The 24,080-nt window shown below is 43.4% G+C and overlaps 1 protein-coding gene across 1 annotated transcript in view; it reads right to left on the bottom strand.

Annotated features, from left to right (window-relative positions):
- The window catches only part of HECW1 (HECT, C2 and WW domain containing E3 ubiquitin protein ligase 1), a 253,203-nt gene extending 231,624 nt beyond the window's left edge, over positions 1–21,579 (bottom strand). The window contains exons 1-2 of the mRNA XM_065883673.1: positions 21,261–21,579; positions 11,000–11,107 (exon numbers count right to left, since the gene is read on the bottom strand). Coding sequence (XP_065739745.1) covers positions 11,000–11,107; positions 21,261–21,549 — 397 coding nt within the window. The 5' untranslated portion in view covers positions 21,550–21,579. The remainder of the gene's footprint in view (positions 1–10,999; positions 11,108–21,260) is intronic.
- Positions 21,580–24,080: the final 2,501 nt, after the last annotated feature.

A 24,080-nucleotide genomic window follows, 5' to 3' on the forward strand; every position in this document is an offset into this window, starting at 1 on the left:
AACTCAGTACCAAATCTCCACCTTAGTGGTGGGGACCCTTCTGGCCAACTTTAGTCTTATCAGGACATCATGGTGGCTAAAGAGCAGGCTCAGAGGTCAGACTGCCTGGGTTCAAGTCCTGACCCTACCATTTGTTTGTTACTTGTGAATCTTAGACCAGTTGCATTTATCTTCCTGGACCTCAGATTCCTTATCAAAAAAGGGGAAAAAAAAAACCCTGCCACCTAGGGTTTTCATGAAGATTAAATGGGGCAAGATGTATGAGGCACTCAGCATGGTACCTGGCACATTGGGAGAGCTCAGAGACAGTTAGTTGCTGCTATTACTATTATTATTCCTCTATTCAGGACAGCAGCCTTACGCCAAATGATAGCCCAGGGGTGGGATCTTGTGAGACATGCACAGATTCCCCAGGGACAAGCACAGGCCACCCTCCTGGGATGGCTGCAGCCACCTCATTCCCATCTGCTGTGTCTAATTGGACATATGGCAATGAGCTTGCTATGCCCTTCAGATACCTGGCTGTAGGTCCAGACACGGCATCTTAGTTAGGTCAGTTTCTCTTGTCTGCCCCACATACTCTCCTGCCAATTTGGCCTCTGTCGGCCCTGGCCTGCCACAGGCCTTTATGAGAGAGCTATTGTCCCCGTTTCATGGAGATTAAAATGGGCACAATACTCCCTCCTTATCTTGCTGAAGCCCTCTCTGGAGGCAGAGATACGGAGGGCCTCTGCAGCCCTGGTTGTTTCTTAGCTCCATGTGTCTGCAATTTATAGTAAAAGAGATTCATTCTGTGTATTGAGTGGCTTTGAGGGGGATGGAGAGAAACCGTTCTGTAGAGTTCTAATTTGACTCCACCACGTCTGTATAAGTGAAAATCACTCCTGAGTTCTTCCTGTGTCGTCTTCTTTCCCTTCCGATTAGGAAAAAGGGCACCGTAGAGTGGTCAGCATAACACATTTTTTTCCTTCCCTCTCTTCTGTCCCCATCCTGCCCCACCCACACTTCTGACTGGAAGTCCATAGTGGGTCAAGGGCTTCCAGGAAAGTTTGGACTCCTTAACTGTTCTTTGCATCCTGTTCCTTCCAACTCCTCATGGACCTCAGTTCATTAAACGTCCCTTCTGTGTCCCGCATCTCCAGCATGCCCACAGACCCTTCCCTTGGGCTGATGAGCACAAGCAGATAAGCCTGGTTTAAATTCCAGCTCCGCCACCTGCCACAAAGACTACCATGTCTCCGAGACTGTTTTCTCCTCAAATGCAATGGTGATGGCACCCAACTCATGGTGCTCTTATCAGCGTAAAATAAAAGGCTGTATTCAGACTATACTACAAAGCTACAGTAGTCAAAACATATGGTATTGGCACAAAAAGAGACACATAGATCAATGGAACAGGATAGAAAGCCCAGAAATAAACCCACATCAATTAATCGACAACAAAGGAGGCAAGAATATACAATGGAGAAAAGGCAGCTAATAAGTGGTGCTGGGAAAACTGGACAGCTACATGTGAAAGAATAAAATTAGAACATTCTCTAACACCATATATGAAAATAAACTCAAAATGGATTAAAGACCTAAATGTAAGACTGCATACTGTAAAACCTAGAGGAAAACATAGGCAGAACACTCTGACATAAATCACAGCAGTATTTTTTGGATCCATCTCCTAAAGTAGTGGAAACAAAAGCAAAAATAAACAAATGGGACCTAATTAAACTTAATTAGGTTTGCATAGCAAAGGAAACCACTGATAAGACAACCAACTGAATGGGGGAAAATATTTGCAAATGATATGACTGAAAAGGGATTAATATACAACATATATAAACAGCTCATACAACTCAACATCAAAACACCCCAAACAATCTGATTAAAAAACAGGCAGAAGAATGGAATAGACAGTTTTCCAAAGAAGACATGCAGATGGCCAACAGGCACATGAAAAGATGCTCAACATTGCTAATCATCAGGGAAATACAAATCAAAACCACAGTGAGATATCACTTCACACCTGTCAGAATGGCTATCATCAAAAAGTCTACAAATAACAAATGTTGGCAAGGATGTGGAGAAAAGGGAACCCTTGTACACTGTTGGTGGGAATGTAAAATGGTGCAGCCACTGTGGAAAACAGTATGGAGGTTTCTCAAAAAACTAAAAATAGAGCTACCATAAGACCCAGAAATTCCACTCCTAGGTATATATCTGAAAAAGATAAAGATACTAATTCAAAAGATACATGCACCCCAATGTTCTTAGCAGCATTACTTACAATAGCCAAGACATGGAAACAACCTAAGTGTCCATCAACAGATGAATGGATAAAGAAGCTGTGGTATACATATATATATACATGCACAATAGACTATTAGCCATAAAAAAGAATAAAATTTTGCCATTTGCAGCAACATGGATGGACTTGGAGGGCATTATGCTAAGTGAAATAAGTCAGACAGAGAAAGATAAATACCGTATTATATCACTTATATCTGGAATCTAAAAAATACAACAAACTAGTGAATATAACAAAAAAAGCAGACTCACAGATATAAAGAAGAAACTAGTGGTTACCAGTGGCGGGGGCAATATAGGGGTGGGGTGTGGGAAGTACAATGTATAGGGTGTAAGATAGGTTCAAGGATGTATTGTATAACAGGGGGAATATAGCCAATGTTTTGTAATAACTGCAAATGGAAAGTAACCTTCAAAACTTGTATAAAAATTAAAAAATTTTTAAAAGGATGTAAGATCCTTGCCAAGAAGTGGACACAAGGATATCCTAAATAAAGGAGAGCACTTACTTGTAGGCTCATTTCATTCAGTCCTTACACGTGTTCAAGCTCATCTCCGTTCTGTTTCTCATGCTGCCCCCTCAGAGTCACTGTCACAGCCACCCATCCTGGAGGATGCTTCACACACTTTGCCTCTTCTCTATAGACACAGATTTACTGGGGGGCCCTCACCATTCCTGTGTGAGAGGTTTCCTGGGACTAGGGACTTTCATGGCCCAGACCAGGATCAACCTGAACTGGCCATTCTAACTCTTCAGCCTGCAGTCTTTCTCATCGGCTCCTTAAGTTATTTTTTTTGGCAAACATCACCACAAGCCCCATGTTCCAACCCTCCGCCATGCATTCTAGACCACATGTCCCTTGAGTCCTCTGATGGCACTCACCAGGTCCTGTTGATGACGCTCCCTTTGATAGCTTCCCCGCCTTTGACTTCCATGGCCCTGTTCATCTGGATCCCTTGATGCTACGGTTACTACTGCTGTGTAACAATCAAACCCCAAACGTAACAGCTCTGTATCATCATCTCTCAAAGTTCTGGGGGGTGACTGGGCTCAGCTGGGCAGCTTTCGCTTGCTGTCTTGCATGCTGTTGCCATGGGTAACAGCTGGGCTGGCCCTCTGCTGTGCCCTGGGTGGGGATGGCTGGAGCAGCTGTCTCCATGCAAACTTTCATATGGCCACTGTGAAAGCACAGCTGTCTCAGGGCTCCAAGAGCGAGTGTTCTAAGAGACAGGAAGTGGGAGTTACCGGTCTCTGAAAGCCTGGCCTGGAAGCTGCACAGCATCACTTCAGCATGGAAACCAGGGCAGGGTCACAGAGCCCTCCCAGGCCCAAGGGGAGGGGACATGGACCGGGCCTCTTGATGAGAGGGATGCCAAGGAACTTGTGGCCATACTTAACCCTCCACACTCAATGAGCTCTCTTCCTCAACCTCTATCCCTTCCTCCTCCTTCTCCTTCTCTTCCTTTTTCTCAGGACTCCACACTCAATGAGCTCTCTTCCTCAACCTCTATCCCTTCCTCCTCCTTCTCCTTCTCTTCCTTTTTCTCAGGACTCCACACTCAATGAGCTCTCTTCCTCAACCTCTATCCCTTCCTCCTCCTTCTCCTTCTCTTCCTTTTTCTCAGCAGTCCACCCTCAACTCTCACATCTGCATGCCTTCATGCCTTTGCAAGTGCTGTTCCTTGCCTAGAATGATCTCTCTACCTCTTGGCCCCCAATGCCGGTCCTTCCTTCCCACTGGCCAAGTCCACCTACTGGCTCCTCTTATCCGTGGGTGGTGATCAACTCTGGGCCCCAAAGCCAGGTTTCGTGGTCCCCTTCACTGACACAGGACAAAAAGAAGGAGATGCTTGTCCCCCCTCCTGCAATGTGAGCGCCTCGGCGGGCAGGGACCAAGCCTTCACCTCTACATCAGAGTCCCTGGAGACCAGCACAGTCCCCAGCAGGCCTCCAGCACTGTAGGCTTCAGAGAGGCAGGTGAAGCTGTATGTTCTCTTAATGAAATGGAAACTCAAGGTAAATGTAGAAAAGTCTCAGTTTGGGCTATTAGGCCTTTGACCGTTTATCTGTGTTGATTTAGAGGTTTCATCTCCTTGGATGAATCTGACACACATCAAACTAGAAGGTAGCTCTAGCTATACTGCTGCAAATCTGAACTGAATGATTTGGTTGTATCTTTCTAGCTGTTTTCTGTAACAATGCTTAGTCACTCTTTAATGGTCTGATATTTAATCTATGGACTAAAGATGCATTTTGATGCCCCAGATGTAATGGACTATTTGACCTAGGAAGAGATGGCTGCACACAACATCTGGGCTCTTCACCTTGGGTGAACTGAGGATGAGCCTGCTATGTGTGTCCCCTCGTTCCTATGTCCTGTCTTCCCACCTGGACCCCTGCCCTCCCACTGCCACACTCCCATTGTCTCATTGGTCCCTTTCAGTCAGAACCACTGTGCCTCTGCGTTGGCCTCTGGAAGCCCAGACATTATTACTGTACGAATATTTCCAACCATTTCACTCTGGTCTGCTAAAGTGTGAATGATTGTGAATTTGGTGGCTTGGGTTCCTTCTTCTACCATTCCAGGAAGCTTCTCTCTAGCAAGCTTACTTCATTTAGGCTTTTAAAGCAAAATGTGCTGGAAATAAGGAAGGAAGAAAACCAGCGTGCGGTGAGGAAGGTTTATGGAGAAGTTTAGCGGGAGGAACACCAGGGGAGTTGTGTGGCAAAAGGACACAGGTGGAAGAGGAAATGCATTTTAGGAGTGCTGCTGTGAACTGCAGACTCTTTTCTCGAGATTTAAGAAAGACAAGTAAGAACAGAAGCAATACTGAAATTACTTTATGATTGTGTAGAGTGCAATTTTGACCATGGTTTCTCTTTAGGGTAGTGTGAACCTGGATAAGTGATGGGGGTAGTCGTGGCTTCCAGGGAATTATACAGTAAAATTAAGATGGCATAATAATAAAATAGCCATTATCATGCAAATATTTATGGAGGCGCACTTGTTCCTAAAGGAACACCTTTGTGAAGTGGTTTGATTGTCATAAGATACACATTTACAATTTAGTCTCTCCAAGTAGACTTTCACAGAGCCTATGACTCAAACGTTTATTGCGGTACAAAAGGAGACATAGCTCCTCGGAAAGAACAAAACAGTGATTGAAAATGGTAGCCCACAGTGCAGTTCTTAGCCATACCAGTTCTAAAACCAGAGCAGTCCTGGTGGAAATATGTCCAGATTCAAATAAAAAGCTATACCAACGTGTCACCTGAACCATCTGGATTGCTGACGTGACGGGATCCCTGCGGCTGCTCTGGGCAGATCTGGGTGGCCTTCTGGCTCCAGTACAGCTTGTCCTGGCTCTGCCGCATTGCCGCAGAGGAGAAAGCACCAGCCAGAAGTGCTAACCAGGGGAGTCAGCTAGTTCTCCTGGAGCCCTGCTTTTCCTTCAGTGCCCATCGGTCTCCAACTTTGGCTGCAAAGGATTTCCCCACGGGAAACTCCCAGAATAAGCCGTTCAGTTCACAGCTGTCACCAAGACACCACCATGTCCATTCCCAGAGGAGAAATGCACTGCAATCCCTAATTCAAAGCCTTCTTATTATACCGCACACCTGGCTGTACCAGACACGTGCCTGGCCCTTCACGTGTGCTTTCTCAGTCTTCATGGGGTCACCGGTGGGGATTGTACATCAACTTCCTTTTATAGATGAAGGAACAGAGCCTTAGAGTCCAAGGGCCACACTGGGTAGACACTGAGCCCACGGGCCTCTCACTGGGAAGCCACCTGCTGAAGGGTGGGGAAAGGAGGCAAACTCTGCCCCCGACCTGTGTACATTTCACCTTGCCACTCTCAAGGGGTGTTGTTAAAAACTTTGTTAATCAACTATACTCTAATATAAAATAAAAATTTAAAAAAAACCTTACAGCACGACTAGGTGCTTAGATTTGCTATTATGTGTAATCAGGGGCCACTGTGTTTTTTTAATTTGGGAGGACGTGATGGAAAAGGATGGGGAAATGATGTACTGAGAAGGGGTTTGAGGTTCGCTCCTCTGACAAATGCAGGGAGTGATGAAATCAGAGCAGGTAGCAGTCAGGGTGTGAATCTGGAAGCGAGGGCAGAGATGGGGAAGGGGCTGAACGTGAGGGTCTGAGCTGCGGGCGATGCATGACCAGTGGTTCGGAGTGGGCAGGAAGCCACGGCAAAACAGAGCAGTCGAAATGACTGCAGATTTCTGGTTTATGCCTGGACAGCTGTGAGAAGGCTGTGATCATGACCGTGATTACATGACTTGACACAAGGATGGGTAGAGAAAGGAGGTCCGTTTGGGAGAAACTCTCTTGGCTGTAATCAGCTGCCCTTCCAGACCCACTACTCTATTGTTCCTGCTAGCAATGGGGAGTGACGATGAACAGGGAGCTACACGTAACAGGTCTGGGCCAGAGATCAAAAAAGATACCTTCCAGGCAGAATCAATACCTCTCTGCAAGGCAAGCCCTGATTCTGAAGGACTTCTTTCTTCTTTAACTTTTATTGGAGTCTAGTTGATTTACAATGTTGTGTTTCAGGTGTACAGTAAAGTGAATCAGTTATACATATACATATATCCACTCTTTTTTAGATTCTTTTCCCATATAGGCCATTACAGAGTATTGAGTAGAGCTCCCTGTGCTACACAGTAGGTCCTTATTAGTTATCTATTTCATAGGTAGTAATGTGTAGATGTCAGTCCCAATGTCCCAGTTTATCCCTCCCCCCACCCACTTACCCCCTGGTAACCATAAGTTTGTTTGGGGAGCACATAGTCAACAAAGACTGTGGTAGCTCCTGAAGGCTTGAGACTGGCCCGCTGAGCCCAACTACACACATTAGAATATAACATTTGAGTTACTATGACAATAAAACATTGTAAGATTTTGTCAGGATAGGTAAAGCTAAAACTTCACTAGTTCTTTCTTTTGTCGGTGTTAAAATTTGCATCTTTACAGCTCTCATATTACAGCAATTATTACTATAGTCAAATAGCCAAGTGCCCTCCAGGGTGAAATTATGCAGGGACTATAGGAAACGAGTCAGGAGTTATTTTCTTCTGTATTTTATCATGCTTGTAACTCCTTGGAGAATACAGAAAGTATTTGTTTTGAATGTTTCTAATTTGGGCGTACTTTCAAAATCTGATTTAATCAGACCTTTAAAATATCATATAAATCAATAGCAATTACCTAATTCTAAATTGAATCATAACTCTGAAGGAAATGTGCTATTAGAACAGATCCCAGGCACTCAGTGATATACCTCTACTTTCATAAAAGGAAGTAATAAAAGGTAAAAATAAAGAGAAAAATGGAAAAACCAAAACAAAACCTCATTTATTATTTTAACTCCCACTTAGAATGACCTTCTGTTGTACTTCAAGATTTAATGTTCAAAGTTTATAAAGTTATTTTTATTTTAAGAATGTCTAATTTACCAATTAGATTAATGTGTTTATTACTACCTAGAGACCATGAAGAGCTTATTTGTGATTCGTAACAAAACTTCTCTAACCTTCTGGATAATGGCCTGAATTCTGCATTTTTATACTATAGCAAGAGGATCTTTGATGCTTTGATTTGCATACACTTTGATAGTTACATTAGAACATTCTGTACATCCAGTCTCTTCCTGTTCCTTAATTTGGCACTTGTTCTATCAAACAGGTTTGAAAATGCAAATTATTTCACATTAAAAATATAAATTTTTATAGCATATTATATACAGTTTTAATGCATTCAGACTCCTATAATTCATTATTGTTTTAATTTATATGATTTTTTTGTGTGCCCTGAGTCCACAGTCCAATCATTTGCAAACTCAATTAAGCTTTGTCTCAATGAATTTTTACTTTTTGACAAATTGTTATATTTGTACAGAAATACATTCTTAGTATATCATTCATTCATTTGATACATTTGCAAAATGGAAATTCATCCATTTTCTGAAAGCACTGAGGTACAGCTAGTCTAAGAGGTATATTGTGGAGTGGGATCGTCTCCAGTTTGCACTTGAAAACATGTCAGTTTTCTAAAGTGATGAAATTTTAGTTGTTTTTTTTTTTTTTTTCGCGGTACGTGGGCCTCTCCCGGTTGTGGCCTCTCCCGTTGTGGAGCACAGGCTCCGGACGCGCAGGCTCAGCGGTCATGGTTCACGGGCCCAGCCGCTCGGCGGCACGTGGGATCTTCCCGGACCGGGGCACGAACCCGTGTCCCCTGCATCGGCAGGCGGACTCTCAACCACTGCGCCACCAGGGAAGCCCCTTCTAGTTATTTTGAATATGACTTGGCAAACTATCTGTTTATTCTAGGACGTTGGAACTTCACCAACTTTGAATACACTTTCACTCAATTATGACAACGTTTTATGTATTTTACAGAGCTGATTTTACATTATAATACCTGTCTAATGATATTTAAAGTGTGTCTTCATACTGCTCATGAAGACAATTATGTTAAATGGTTTGTTATTTGAGCTGAATGTACAGAAAATGCTCTAAATGTCCCAGAAATCTTGGAGAACTGCCTTGAAAGGAACGGTACTGGTGCTAGATTAATTTACACACAAATCCTACTTTTTCACACTGGCTCATGCAGAATGAAGACAGAGCCATGAGGTTTCATCTTATCCTTAATATTTATATCCTTGACTCTAAAAGGATAAAAAAAACACCTTCAAGGTGTGTTTATGCCTGCACCATTTTGAGCTGATACTGTATTATGACCCTGAATTATGTCTATTTCTCATTTAGTTAAAACCCGAAAGAACAAAATGGGTATGTGGTAAGGAAGGACTCTTCCACTGAACTTCCAGTGTAGACTGGGGCATACAGTCAGAAATTATATCTTAATATTCATTGCTACTGCAAGTTTTCACCTCTTTTGTTCTTACTGGCATTTGGGAAGTCATATTAGGTACCACTAGCTGGAGCCCATCTCTTTATCCCCACATCAAGCCTGGCCGTGTTCTTTATGATAAATGATGCCATTTGTGGGATAGCGGAAGATGCTGGCATGACTAGGGCAAAGGAGGGCCTGCTGGGGAGGATGGAGAAGTAGGGTTGAGGGATGTGGTGGGTTTTGTTGGGGTTTGGCAGCTGGGCAGAGAGGTTTCAGCTGATGTAGCATGAAAGCGCAGCCATGAGGCTTGGGGGCACATGGTAGCAGGATTGCGTTTAAGGCATTTTGTCTGGGATCAGCACGCAGGATGGATTAGAGTGCAGAAGAGCGGGGGAGGTAAGTATTAAGGAAAAGGAACTCTCTTGCTGGGAGTTTCACCATGCTTAACGCAAAGTCAAGGGTCAGCAACCACATAACATAAAGTCTTGTCCCCTCTACGTCTGATAGTATCAAACCTCCTGACTCTACTCATTCTGCATGGGCCAATGCAAAAAGAGGGGCATTTGTGTCATTTCCCAGGGCAGAGACACCATAAGTAGAGGACAGACACTGAGGTTTCATCTCCAATCTCTATTCTTTGGAGTACAGTAGGTCTTATAAAATGTTTATTAAGTGAATGAAAATGAGAGTTTTCATCTTGGAAAAAATGGGAGCAAAACATGCTAGAGGATAGTTTTTCGTGAGCTACAAGTCAAACGATAATAGACAACTTTAGGGGGACTTCCCTGGTGGTCCAGTGGTTACGAATCCGCCTTCCAATGCAGGGGATGCAAGTTCAAGCCCTGGTCAGATCCCACGTGCCACAGGGCAACTAAGCCCACGTGCTCTACAGCCTGTGCGTCACAACTAAAGAGCCCATGTGCCACAACTACTACTAAGCCTACATGCTCTGGAACCTACACACCACAACTAGAGAGAAGCCCGCGTGCCGCCACAAAAGATCCCACGATCCACAACTAAAGACCCGATGCAGCCAAATAAATAAATAAATAAAATATTTTTAAAAAAATAGACAACTTTAGGTTCCTGGCCATGTGTCATTTCCTCTGAGCACCAGGCAGCTGGAACAACAGACTGTTCCATTTCCTTTCAGAAGTGTTATACGAATACCTGCTATGAGCCAGAAAATGCATGAAGGGATTTGTGCACCTAGCACTCTCCAGCACCCACGTGGGAGGGGAAAGGGTACATCATAGGAAGTCCGTGCATTCCTTTGGGTGGCAAATATGAGGCCCATGTAGATATTTCCTCATACACCAGTATGGGACCTACGAAAAATTCCTCCCATAACTGCAAAAATGACTTATTTTCAAAGAGAGCGGAAAATTTTAGAAAATATAAAATAAGATACATGATGATGAGTTTATACATCCAGAAATGTCAGTAGATCAGGAATGAAGGAAACAGATTGGTAGTAGAAATGTATCGTTCCCATCCCGAAGAATTCCCCAACACACTGGGGAACAAGAAGCCTTGAAGAACTGGGTTAAGGAAAGCCCAAACTGGACAGCAGGATACAGAAGGGCGACCTTCACAAAGTTGGGAAGCGCCTGGAGGAGCCAGGGAGAGAAAGTTAAGGGCCACGGGCTGGTGTGGATGGCTGTTACCCAACTGCTCTACAGCTCACTACTCACTGTCTTTTAAGCACCTCATTCAATCTACATCTTTTACATATGGCACATTTCTAAGTGAGGCAATGCAGCACAAGCGCAGTTGACTTGCGCTTCATCCCGAGCAACAGGAATGGGAAGGGTACTCACGCTCCACAAAGTAAGAGCTGGCGTCAATCTTCCAGATGATCTGGCCCCGATGAGAACCAGTGACTCCACGGTTCTTATAGTCCAGAAAATTTTCCGACAAGACCTCATCTATATTCCCAGGAAAGAAAGAAAGCAGAGTAGAGAAACACATCAGCTAACAGCAGATTTAGAAAAAAATAATAAAAGAGCAAAGGATATTAATGCCACCTCCAGCTCAACAGAAGAAAAAGCACCTGGAATCATAGAATCAGGGAATTCTAATTTTAGAATTTTAATGCAGGAATCTCTTCCCCTCTCCTCAACACTCCTGGCAAGTGATCATCTAGCTGGTTCTTGAACACCTCCAGAGACAGAAAAAATTGCTGCTACAGCAGTTCATTTCACTTTTTCTTCTTTATTTGCCTGTGCCGTGCAGCAAGGGGGATCTTAGTTCCCCAACCAAGGATCGAACCCAAGCCCCCTGCAGTGGAAGCTCAAGAGTCTTAACTGCTGGACCGCCAGGCAGTTCCTTCATTTCACCTTTGAATAACTCTTACACGTGGGGAATCTCAGTGTGAAAATCTCCCTCCTAAAGCTTTCATTAACTGGTCCCTATTTGGGTGTGAGAATGAGGCATAAAGAAAACACCCAATTGTACTTTCTATCCGGGGTCCTGTTCGCATGGGCTCCATCCTATATGATCTCTTCTCCAGTGTGGACATCCATCAACATCCAACACTTGGGGACCATCCATGAATTTATCCATCCATCCTTCGTGCAGCCACGCATTCATCTGTTCATTCAACGGACACTTATCGAGATCCAACCATCTGCCAGGCTGGGAAGGTGCAGGGGCCACAGTGTTGGGCAAAACCTTTCTGAACTAAAACCACAAACAACTGAGGACACAGACTTTAAACACTAAGTAAAGAAATAAGTGCATTATTACAACTTGTAAGAGGGGAGAGGAAGGAAAAGAATGGACTGCTCTGACAAGAAGCTACAAGTAGGAAGGCCGACAGGGGGGTCAGGGGAGAGCTGAGGGATGAGAAGGCGCTGCCAGGGTGGGGATGGAGGGTGGGTGTATGAAGGGTGGAGCAAGGCCCCCATGGGGTGTCCAAGGCCCGAGGGGGGCAGAGCCTACCTACCCTGTGCGAGCGCTGAGAGGAGCTGCGGGGGGCAGGGACTATGCTCCCCCCACCTCCTGCCCTTCCTCTGCTGGTCACATTGCAACCCATCAACGTCCTTCTTCAAGCTGGTGCCCAGAGAACAAGGCAGCATCCTTAGAGAGGACAGATCTATGAAGCCCGAGCCAACTGCCTCCCCCTGGGTTCCAGACCTCATGTTCTCAGTACAGGCGAAGACAGGGATATGAATTTTACCTTAATCTGCGATGGGGCCCTTGCAGTTCCCACTTCACCCAGAAAGGAACCATCTGAGCTAAACGGATCTGAAGCTGTGAGACAACCATGTTTTGAGAGTCCAAATCCACTGCGCTGGTTGGGGCGACAGCCAGAACTCAGGAGCTCCCGAGGGGAGGCCCAGAGCCCCAGCTCTGCAGAGAGGGGCCAGGTCATGGTTGCCCTCTCTGCAGCTGAGATATTCTGAGGTTCACTTCCTGCATCTGGATGGATTTGGAAAACAGAGGACGAGGTGAAAGAGGGCAGAGCTTATAGCGAAAGGACCCGGCTCCAAGGACCTTTGCGCCATTTACCAATACTGTCATTTCTACAGCTGCAGGTCCTCAACTGCGAGACGGGGAGTGGTAACAACTGGGACCTCATGGGGGTGGGGGGCGTGGAGTACGTGTGATGACTGGTAAGCGTGCCTGTGACCTGCTAATTCGATCGCACATTCTTGGCCGAGATAATCAAGCAGAGAAAACACCGTCTCTGCCTCATTAACAGCAGGAACTGTTTGTATCCCTCGGAAAATCACTTGTTTGCAAAATTCGTCTGTCTTTATAATCACAGTGTGTGCTCACAGCCCTGTTTGGGCTGCTAAGATGATTGCATAATACGTCTCCTACAGTAATTGCCTCATTTCTGCAAAAAAAAAAAAAAAGGCATAATGTTTTCCTGGCTCCCTAGGTCTTCAGTACCCAGAGAGAATTTTGCCTCATTATGGCAGCTCTCCAAGGAGAGGTATTTTCCTGCATTTATCCACTCTGATCACCAGAATATTCACTTTAATAGTCACGGTCAGGTATCCATATAGAGTAACACCTAGAAAGGGGGTGTTCATTCACGCACTAGGCAAATGTGTGAGTATTTATACTCCACTCTAGTTAGTATGCTAAACCCTGGGAATACACCGCTGAACAAGATAGGGCCTATGTTCTCAGGAGGTTCTGAATAGATTTGAGGATTTATTCAAGAAAACAGGCAATTTCATGAGAAGACGGTGGGTATAAGAATGGGTTAAATATCAAGGAACCACAAGGGCACAAATGAAAAAAGGATGGGCGTGAGTAAGTGGGAGGAATCGGAAAAAAACAAAGAGAATGGCAAAGTAACACACATTTTAAAGACAACAAGATACATTTCGCTGTACAGGTTTAAACACGTTTTCAGAGACTGCCAGTTGGTCCTAATGAGTATCCCATTCCCTTATTATAACAGTAACACTTCATAGCAAATATCACGCAAGAAAATAGAAGAGTCGGTATTCTTGCCTGGACCATCTGTGCTGAGAAGTCAGCTCCCTCCCCCAAGGAATGTATTGCCAATTGTTAGAAGCTACTAATCTTTGCTTGGGAATCCAAGTGTATTGTCAGGGTCAGAGGCAGGAAAACAGAATCAGACCAGATATTTTATGCACTAAGGGATTTTATGTAGAGAATTAGGTGCTAGACAAATGGACGCTAGGCACAGCCTCGGCGACTGCCTCTCCACCCACAAAGAGAGTGACCAGCTAGTGGCAAGCTGAGTAGGCTCCTGCCACCACCACAGGGCTGCCTGTTCACAGCCAGGAAGCGAGTGAGGGGACGCTAGGACACCGTGATAGAAAAGCTTAATTTCTCAGAGCCATGCTTGTGGCAACCACAGGCTAAACATCAGGAGGAAACACCCAGCTCACTTCCGCCTTCCCAAACTTGCACAGGTGCGTCTAAATGAAGGGACCGAATTTGCATCTGGAACATGGCTGCACAGGAGTCTGAGACACGTAATTTTCAGGGACCAGAGTCTACACTAGAGGAAGGCACTGGAGAAGAGAAGAGAACTGGGATGGGTGATGGGGACCAAGCCTTGCCCTCCATCACACTGAGGAATGGCAGCCCCCTGGCTCCCTCCTGCGAGGTTCCCTTTTCTGCATCCTTTGTCATGGTACAAGTTTTTGTAGGGGCAATGTTTGTGTGGTTACAGGGATATCTACAGCCGCCTTGAGAGAAGCAGTTAGGGTACCATTACTAGCTATGGGATCTTAGGCATTATACTTAATCCCTTTGTGTCTTTGCTTCCTCACCACAAAATGGGGATAATATTAATCCCAACCTCAAAGTCTGCTGTGAGCAATACATGAACTAATAATACAGGTAATGGTCTCAGAACAGTGTTAGACATCTAATAAGCAGCTATTTATATTTATAGTATGGGCTAAAAATACGGCCCTCTATGGCAAAGCTCTATGATACTTACTGTGCAAAACCACTAGTAACCTGAAACATTAGCTTAGGCCAGTACTATTTAAATTTTTTGCATTACTCATTCTGTACAGAACATATAGAGATGTATTAAGTTTCTCAAAAAAAGACTGCATTTGCTGGATGATACTTTTTTCTTCCAGTATGAAGAATCCTACCTCCTGCTCCACAGTTTACAATAGAGAAAAGATCTTTGCAAAATGTTGAGTCACAAAGTTCTAGTGAAGCTTACAGAAACAAGCACATCTAAGAAACCAGGAGTATTTATCTTGCTTTGTCTTCAAAATGAAAACTAGAGCTGTGCTTCCTACACTTTAATCTATAATAGAAGAGTATACAACAAAGATTATTGCTGTTGAGAACAGAATGGGCAAGTGAGCACAGAAGCAATTAAACGAAGAATTGACCCAATACCTAAGCCCAACAGGAAAAATACAACATTGCTTCCATTTTGCAGAGCAACTGGTGCCTTCTGATAACCAATCTCAGAAAAATCTCCAAGGATTCTCCCACTATCTCTAGACTATGGATTTACCAAATAGCAGGCCAGGAGATCTGGGGAGAATCTACTTGCCTTTCACAGTACAAAGCCAAGGATGTAGAATCTCTGTTCTCCTGTACTAGGAAGGGAATCTAAGGATAAATGGCAGGGGAGGCCCTAAAAATCAGTGCCACTCTGTTTTCTGTGGCTTTTCCCTCAGATTGTTTATTTGAACACAAGTATTCTCACTGGTTGTGCCATAATTAGGAAGCACAGCTTCAGCTCTTCTATATTCTAACAGAGTGCCTGATGTACAAGAAAAACTTCAGTTCTTCAAGAGTTGATGTCCGTAAGGAAGCATTCTGGGAGTTTCTGTGTGCAGGTGTCTAGCCAGAGAGAAAAGTTTAGCTTTCATCCTAAATCATTACATTTTAAGGCTCAGCATATTAAATGCTTCTTAAGGGCAAGGGTTGGGTTTCTGTACTTATTCTGTAACTTCCCATAACTCCTAATGTGTGGTTTTCCACAGTGGAACACCTGACAGGCAAATATTGGGAAATAAGAAAGTGTTTCTTGCTCATGAAAGTATAGGAAATGCTGGGTTATACCAAGTAAAGTGTGCTGCTTACTCCAAGCTTCTCAAACCTTTAATATATATTGTGAGTCTCTAAAGTGGGGCAAAGTAGGCAGATTTTCCCATCCTTATTTAACCATAGAACTATTTCCCCATGGAGTGATAACTGAAATCCGCTGAAACTAATGTGTAGGATATGAGTGCTATTCATGTGGCTATTATATTCACGCCTTCATCCATCATTGCATTATCCTACTATAGTGTATGAGTTTTGGTGAAAAATGGATTAGGAAGCTGGAGATCTGATTGAGAAACACTTCTAGACAAAAAGTTCCAAAATATGCAAGAAAGACTAAGGGATATTGAGGATAAAAGGAAAAGTGTCCATATCTGGAAAATCAAAGTCCTGGAAGACCAAAGGAATATGAAACTACACTGGATGAACTACTAGTCTGTTGGAAAAAGAGATATTGATGAGATTACAAAAATAAATGGGGGTGAATATGGTAGTCTAGACAGGGCTTCTCAGCCTTGGCACTGTTGATATATTGGGCTGGATAACTCTGTTATCTTTGTTGTGGTGGAGCTGTCCTGTGTATGATAGGCTGTTTGGTGGCATCCCTGGCTTCTACCCTGCAGATGCCAGAAACACCCGCTACAATGTGACATCCAAAAATGTCTTCAGATATTACCGAATGTCCACTGGGAGGCAAAATTACCCTTGATTGAGACCCACTGGACTATGATTAAAAGCAGTCCATAAGAACAATAAAAAAATGTATAACTTTGAAATCAACAGATCTAATGGAAAGCAGAAAAGAAGAATCAAAGAAACAAAAAGAAAACACAGTAAATAAAGAATCTAAAGAAAGATGGCAAAAATAAGTCCTAATAGAACAGTAAGTATAATAAATATAAATGTGCTATTCTAGCCAATTTAAAGTCAGAGACACCCAGATCAGAATAAAAAAGCACACACAAAGAGCTACACTTAAAAAAAGATAAAGGTTGAAAATAAAGAAAAGACAAATCAAGTAAATATGAAGCAGAAGAAAACAGAGAGACTACCAGCCTTAAATAGTTAAAAAAAAAAAAACCCAACAAAATTCAAGGCAAAGAATAGCACAAGGGGCACAGGCAGATCTGTATTAATAACCTGTAAGAAACTGTAGAGGAAAAAGATGTAAATATCATGAACATTCGTGCACTTAGTAATCAGCATCAAATCTGCAAAGTATAAAACTTACAGAAGCAAAGGTAGAAATAGATGAATCAATTAAAACAAAATTCTTGGCTAGTGATTTTGAGACACTCCATTCAAAAAGTGGAAGAGACAGAAAATTAGAATATACAATTTATGTGACTGAACTTAAATACACACACGAGAGAGAGGGAGAGAGAAAGAGGATCCTTGCTTTGTGAGTTACCCTATGAACTGAAACTTGTACATATCCGAATTGTGTCCTGTTTTGCATGGTTCTATGGGAACTGTTACCACTGTATATTTATATAACATAAAAATATTTATATATAAATATTATATACATGTATATTAAACCTTTGTATATATTGATATCTATGTATAAGATATCTATATCTCTCTCTATATAAGATAGTGTCTATCTCTAGATAGGTGACAGATAGGTAGATAGGTAGAGTGAACCTTATTCACAACAAAAATACACTTTATGATCATACATGGAATATTTATAAACATTGAACAGGGATAGGTCACAGAAGTCTCAAAAAATTAAAAAAATAATCAGTTTGATACAGACCATAATCTCTAACCTCACACAGATAAGGCAACCAAAAGGTATGGAAGAGAATACATGTCCTCAGGCATCAGTCTACGGAAATCCTTCAAAGATGCCATTTTAGGAAATTTTAAATCTTAATTTTGCTCTGAGTTATCATCTCTTGATTTGTTGAAATTTAAATGCATGAATGTACTCTAGCTTCATTATGATTTAAATTACTGAGCAAATTCTAGCATGGTATAGGGATAGCATGGTATAGCATGGTATAATAATGATGTGATTTATTAAAATGCTAAGTTTATCAGAAGGCTAGTTTTGCGAATTATGAGCATATTATGCCTACTTTACCTATTCAATTATATTTTCATAATTTTAACTGCATACTTACTTCATGTTTCAGCAGTTTTAATAAGGGCTCCTTCCAACAGAGTCAAAGGAATGGCTATTTAAAAAAACTGATCATCCTAAAGAGGGTTTTAAGATATTAAAGTCTTTAAAATACTGGAACGTAAAAGGAAGAGGTGAAAATACTTGAATAGATCTGCTCTAATTAATTTAGCATTCTTATGGTTAGAGGTCTTGTATTCTTCAATTTATGTATCCTAACCCAGTTATACAATACTGTTCCCTCAGTGCGCTGAATCTTTAACACTAAATATAGGACTCACAGATAATTCGCTTTTACTTGTCAAAGTCAAGTAGGCATTACTGAATGAATAATTGCAAAACTATTTCCTAGGAATACTGATGACTAGCGAATCTGCCACCAAGTACTTGTTTTTGACCAAATCACAAGCTTCTGCCTGTTTACTGACAATTAAGATCTCTTTCCAGGTCCCTGTGGGTTTGGTAAGAAGCTTTTGTCTATAACATACAACTGAAACAACTGAGCACACGTCTAAGGGCCATGGTTAGGCTGAATGAAGCCTGGGAATTAGGGTAATTTGCCATAATGCATCCAGAGACTAGAGCTACCTGACAAGTTAAATCAAGACGCATATTTTGATCAACAGGCAGTAAACGCACAGTATCTCATCAATTCCATTCAATGATCCTGAGAAAGTTATTTCTCTACTTTGAAGAAGGAGGCTGAAGTTCTGGTGACTATACCTGGCTGAGGCCACACATCCAGCCAGTGGTAGAGTATGATTCTAAGCCAGGTCAAGCTGTCACTGAAACCCCAGGATCTTTCCCCTTTCTGTGTCACTAGGGGAGAGAAAACTTCATCATGCTCCTCCAGTTCAGGAACCACTCCATAAGTGAGGGTAACCAAATGCAATCTCACTGTGAAAGTAATGGTAATACTTTTATTGTCCCATTGCTGGGTTCCTGGCTGAAGACAGCACTGGTGACTCGGTGACAGTGTCAGTGAGCAGGGCCACACATCCCCTTCCAAATGCAGATATCTCATTCACTATGGCTGGAGAAAAGTCACGTTTGTCCGGAGAGCTCTGGAGGGCAGAGCTGAAAGCATCACAGACCTGGCCTCACGGGGACATTTAGGTTGCCCACTGATGTGGAATGGCCCATACGTGATATTGCACCCAAATGTGCCAAGATGTCCTCATGGTCATTGTGGGGTCTGCTGCCAGGGTAGGCAGCTGTGTGGCACTGGGAACCACTGACTTGGCATTTCCTCAATTGTGAAATGACAGATTAGATGAAATCACAGAGCTCTATGATTTGCTCTTTGGCAAGGCACGGCAAATCCAGAAGGTCAGTTACTAAGGACCCACCAATGATGAACTTTTAAGATTCACGGAGAATTGTGGATTTGGAAGTTGCTTTTGAAATGCTATTCTGCCGAAAGCGTGGGCATTTTGCATTAAATCACTTCACAGTTATATATGTGCAGCTACTGTGAGAAGAATAAACTGTCAAATTGAGATTCTCAGAGGATGAACCATGTTTACTTCTGTCTCAGTCAAAATGTCATGTTAACACCAGATCTTGTTCATTCATGGAGCTTCCGGACACTTCATCCCGCCGACCATCCCTTCCTTCCTCAGACACCCTCTCTCTCGTCTTCTATGACGTGGTCCCCTGATTCTCATCCTACCTCTCCATCACGCTCCCATCTCCTTTTTGAGTTCCTCTTCTGCCTCTCTCTCTAATAGGGACCTTCTGGTGCTTTCTTTCTACACCCAATCCACGAGTGAATTCTTCTACTCTCAGGGCCAATTATCCCAGATCTACACCGCAGCCTGGATCTAGGGCTGAACTCCAGATCCATCCATCCCTTCCCCATGGATGAAGGTATCCACCTTTCCCCGCCTGCCATGCTCTACTCCAGCTGTTCCTTGACTCGAGAAATGCATGCCACTGACACCACTGCAGGAAGGTACAGCTGTGAAGAGCTGCTTCAAAACTAGATCTGGGGCCAAAAATCTAATTGCCTAAGGTGCTGAACAAGTAACCATCATCATTAAAGTAGGGATAGGTGGCGAGGAGCCTGTGACAAAACTGAAGGTGCAGGCTAGTCAAAAGGGGGAAGTTAATGCTTGACTCTAGCCCACTAGAGCCACAGGAATTATGGGATCAGTCAGCCAAACTGAGAGCTTTTGCACAAGAAGCTAGAAAGGTGGATTTCAGCGAGAAATCTCTACTTTTTGAAATACTGACAACGAACCAAATTTAAAACAATATGGAATAAACAAAATGTGCTTGGTGGTCTGTTCTTTTGCAGGCTCTGTTTGAGACAGATGGTACTCAAACACCGATTCCAGAACTATTTTTAAAGCCAATTAAATTTTACCTGTTTGGAAGTCCAATTTAGTTGAGTAACCACTATTTGTGTAACAATTTCAAAAATTATGTTTTTCCATCTTTACAGTAATGTGTGTATTATAAATTCACTAACCAAACTGATTGCAAGACCTTCAAAAGACCCCAAAAAATTTCCCTGACAGCTAGTTAGTCAGATAAGAGCCCCCGAATTTTATCATAAAGATGATCCGGGTTGCAAAATACTCGTAACAATCCTTTGGTGTCTTTGATAGTCAATGATGCTAAATCTGGCATTTGTGTGTCTGAATGTGCAAACGTTTCATTGTACAGACTGAATGCAGAAGGCCTGGCCTCTGTTGAACTTGAACCGTCCCCTCACCCCACCAACAATTACAACCTTCACTTGTGGATTTACCAGCGTGAATGTGTCAATTTTCACCACATCTGATTCCACCACGTAAAATAGGTGAAATACATTTTCATGCCAATTTCTCTTCATAATTTCAAATTTGTGAGATTTGTTTTCTCCAGTCACTCTCCTTTCAGCCAGCGCAACTGTTCCTTAGCCTGTGGTGTGCCTGCTCTCGCTGTCTGTATCACCCATTATGTTTTTGGAATACAAAGCAGTAAGAATCTTGAAAGAGCAGGTGAAAAGAGGTCTACGATTATGTTGAAAACTAAGTGAAATTACCCCACATACACGTGCATACCTTGGTTGCGTATACGGTGTTGCTTTGGTCTTACAGACACATGGATTTGAAAACGAGCTTCTCATATTAACTTACTCATAAGCAGAAGAGCTTCTATAGTTGCAAATGGTAATGACATTTGTGTTCAGCCACACCTCGTCCTGCTGTCTCTTGATTCTTTTCCATTGAATAGAGCTGACAGGTGAAGCCTCATGTGTGGTCCTCTGTGTGTTAGAATTTTGTGTATAACACATTTGATTGTGAATTGTGCGTTTTAATGAAATGATCGAGTTTGCTGAAATAGTAAGGCATCTGTAAAAGTGAATCATGAATTAATGTACTTGTTGGATGCCCAAACCACGCTGCTAAGACCATTATTTCCGTGGCACTAAGTGCTGTTCTACTCACCGATGAGGTACATGCCAATCCAGTCCCCAGCGTCCACTTCCTCCTTTATGTCCCAGTGGATCACCAGGTCCTGCGAGTGCCCTATGTCGTAGTAGGAGCTGCTGACCATGAGTGTGGAGCGGCTGTCTGAGGTGACCAGGTCGGTGTCGCTGGTGGAGCGGGGGATGGTGACAGCGCCATGGGGGCCGGTCCTAACGGCCATGCTGTGGAACTGGCCCGGGTTGTAGCTGTGGCGGAGGGGCTCCTTGCACCGGCGTCGGTTCTGGGAGTTTCTGGATGGAGATGCCATGGCGGCCAGGCCTAAGAACCTGTTCTGGTACAGATTCTGTCGGGGGTAAACAGACAGTCAGCAGGGGCGGGAGATGCCGTCTACACCATCAGTCACTGTTTGCACAGGGAAGGGAGGATGTGCTGGGGGAAGCCAGCTGGGACAGAGCAGCCCTTTTAGGAAGATTTGAAATAGACATAGAGCGTCTTCCTCGGGGCCAATGCTGTAGCTCTGGTTCATGCCGGGAAGGCAAGAACTAAATGCACACTCACCAAGGGGCCGTGCATTTGTGCTCTGCTGGGGTCTCAGCCTCCTCTAGCCTGCTTAGTGCCAGAAGGCCAGGAATGTCTGCAGAATGGCCCTGGAGGTGTGACTGCCCCCAAACGAAGTGTCATCTCTTGAGTTCTCCAGCATAAATTCAATTGGATCCAATTTTACCCTTCTTTAGGGTAAATGATGGTTATTATCACTGCACATTTTAGTGATCCCTGCAGCATTCAAGACCCTACACACAGCTCAGAATTAGAGGCGGTCCCTGCTGGGTAAGTCACTTTTTCTCCATTTACAGCTTTTTCACTCTATAGAATGTCTCTGGACCACCTGAAATTCCTATAAGGATCTCAGATATCCTAGTAATATTCAGACACCACCGTTTTCACTAAAACCCAATCTCAGAGGACCATGTCTCCCTCAGAGCCAATGTTATTGTAGAAAACATTGCATCCGTGGAGGAAAAAAATGCATGTTTTTTATTGTTTACAACATGGAGCACTTAAAACTAGCTGAGCTGAGGCAGAGCAATGACCCGATTGTTTTGGAGGCAGATAGCTTTGAAAACATGGGGAAAGGGGCATCCTATGTAATTAGAACAAGGGATTCTTTTTTTTTTTTTTTTTTTTTGAGGTACACGGGCCTCTCATTGTTGAGGCCTCTCCCGTTGCGGAGCACAGGCTCCGGACGCGCAGGCTCAGCAGCCATGGCTCACGGGCCCAACCACTCTGCGGCATGTGGGACCTTCCCGGACCGGGGCACGAACCCGTGTCCCCTGCATCGGCAGGCGGACTCTCAACCACTGCGCCACCAGGGAAGCCCTAGAACAAGGGATTCTTTTGTGAAACAAGCAAGGATGATTTTGACTTCATCAAAGTATACTACAATTGGGATTTAAATGTACATTTTGGGGGCTCCTGGCTATAAAAGTACATGCTGTTGTATAACAGTAAAACTTTTGTTTTCAAGAAGAGAAGATTAAGGTCTTAAAATGTGTTTAATCATGCAGTTTAGGTCCCAGAGACTGTAGCTTATTATACACATCAATCAAATGCAAGTTATTGACTTTTTGTTTACCAGCCACAAGGACCAGACCCCAGCACCAGTCTGCTCTTCAGATTATATAAGTCTGTTTAGCAGTAATTTAGGCCTATACTTTTTCCGTCTTCCAAGACCAGGGCATTTGTAAAGAGTCTGTTAACCTGATTAAGCACGGCGTTGGTATTCGGAGTCTTGGGCCTTAATGGCCATATGGCGGGCCTATTCATTCATTATCTGAGTCTTTTGTTAGGAATTTTTCTAGCCCCACTGGTGGTTACCATGGAATTACTATTGGTGGAAAAGCCAGACTTCAGAAAGCATCTCATCACACTATTGGTACCATATGTCCTATGTTTTAAGCAAAAAAAAAAAAAAAAAATGCTAGTCACTGCAACAGTATGAAAATAGATGGGCCACAGTGTTTCCTGGAAACCAGTCCACCTCTCAGGAAGACAGGCACAGCCTTGAGCCCAGGAAACCTGGACAGCCCAGCCACCTGACAGGCACCCTGCCTTTTCAGGCCAGCTCCAAGAGGATCCCAGTAACCTCAACATCCTCCAGGGTGCTTTGTTCAGAGACCTTTGTAAAACCTCCAAAACAAGGAGGGCTGTTGCTACAGCATAACCTTTCTTCGGTTTACACGTACTTTATGTGCACTAATAGTATCTTACAGTATTATCATGGAGATTAAAAATGACTACTTGGGGTTAAATGAGATAATCAAGTATATCTTATGCGTTAGACCAAACTATGGGCAAATCTGGAGCAGCACGTCCCAGTTTCCAAGCTGTGTATCCCTGGACAACTTACTTGATCTCTCTAGTTCTCTATTTCCTCATCTGTAAAGGGGTTGCTGTCAGAATTTAATGAGATACTGCAAGCCAAGCTCTTACGATAGTGAGTGCTCAATAAGTAGAAATCTACTACTAAAATATTCAATAGTACTGAAACGGAGGTCCCGGGCAGTCAGCCAGGCTCCCGCAATGGCCAAGGGTCCCCTCATGTTGTCCCCAGAGACTCACACTTGAACTCATTCAACAGCAAACCTACAAATCATTTGTAGTCATGACCTTCCAGGTTTCCTCTTACAAAACTGAGGATGCAAACATTGAACAGGCTGGCATGTCTGGAAAGGTGTCCCATCTACCAATTTTTGGATAAATCTTCCTTTTGCTTTTTGGGTAAATAAACCTCCTTTTATCTGTCAGGTTACTACCTGAGTGGGATATTTTTGCATTCAT

The sequence above is a fragment of the Phocoena phocoena genome, chromosome 9, assembly GCF_963924675.1.
Source record: "Phocoena phocoena chromosome 9, mPhoPho1.1, whole genome shotgun sequence".
In the NCBI taxonomy this organism is placed as follows: Eukaryota; Metazoa; Chordata; class Mammalia; order Artiodactyla; family Phocoenidae; genus Phocoena; species Phocoena phocoena.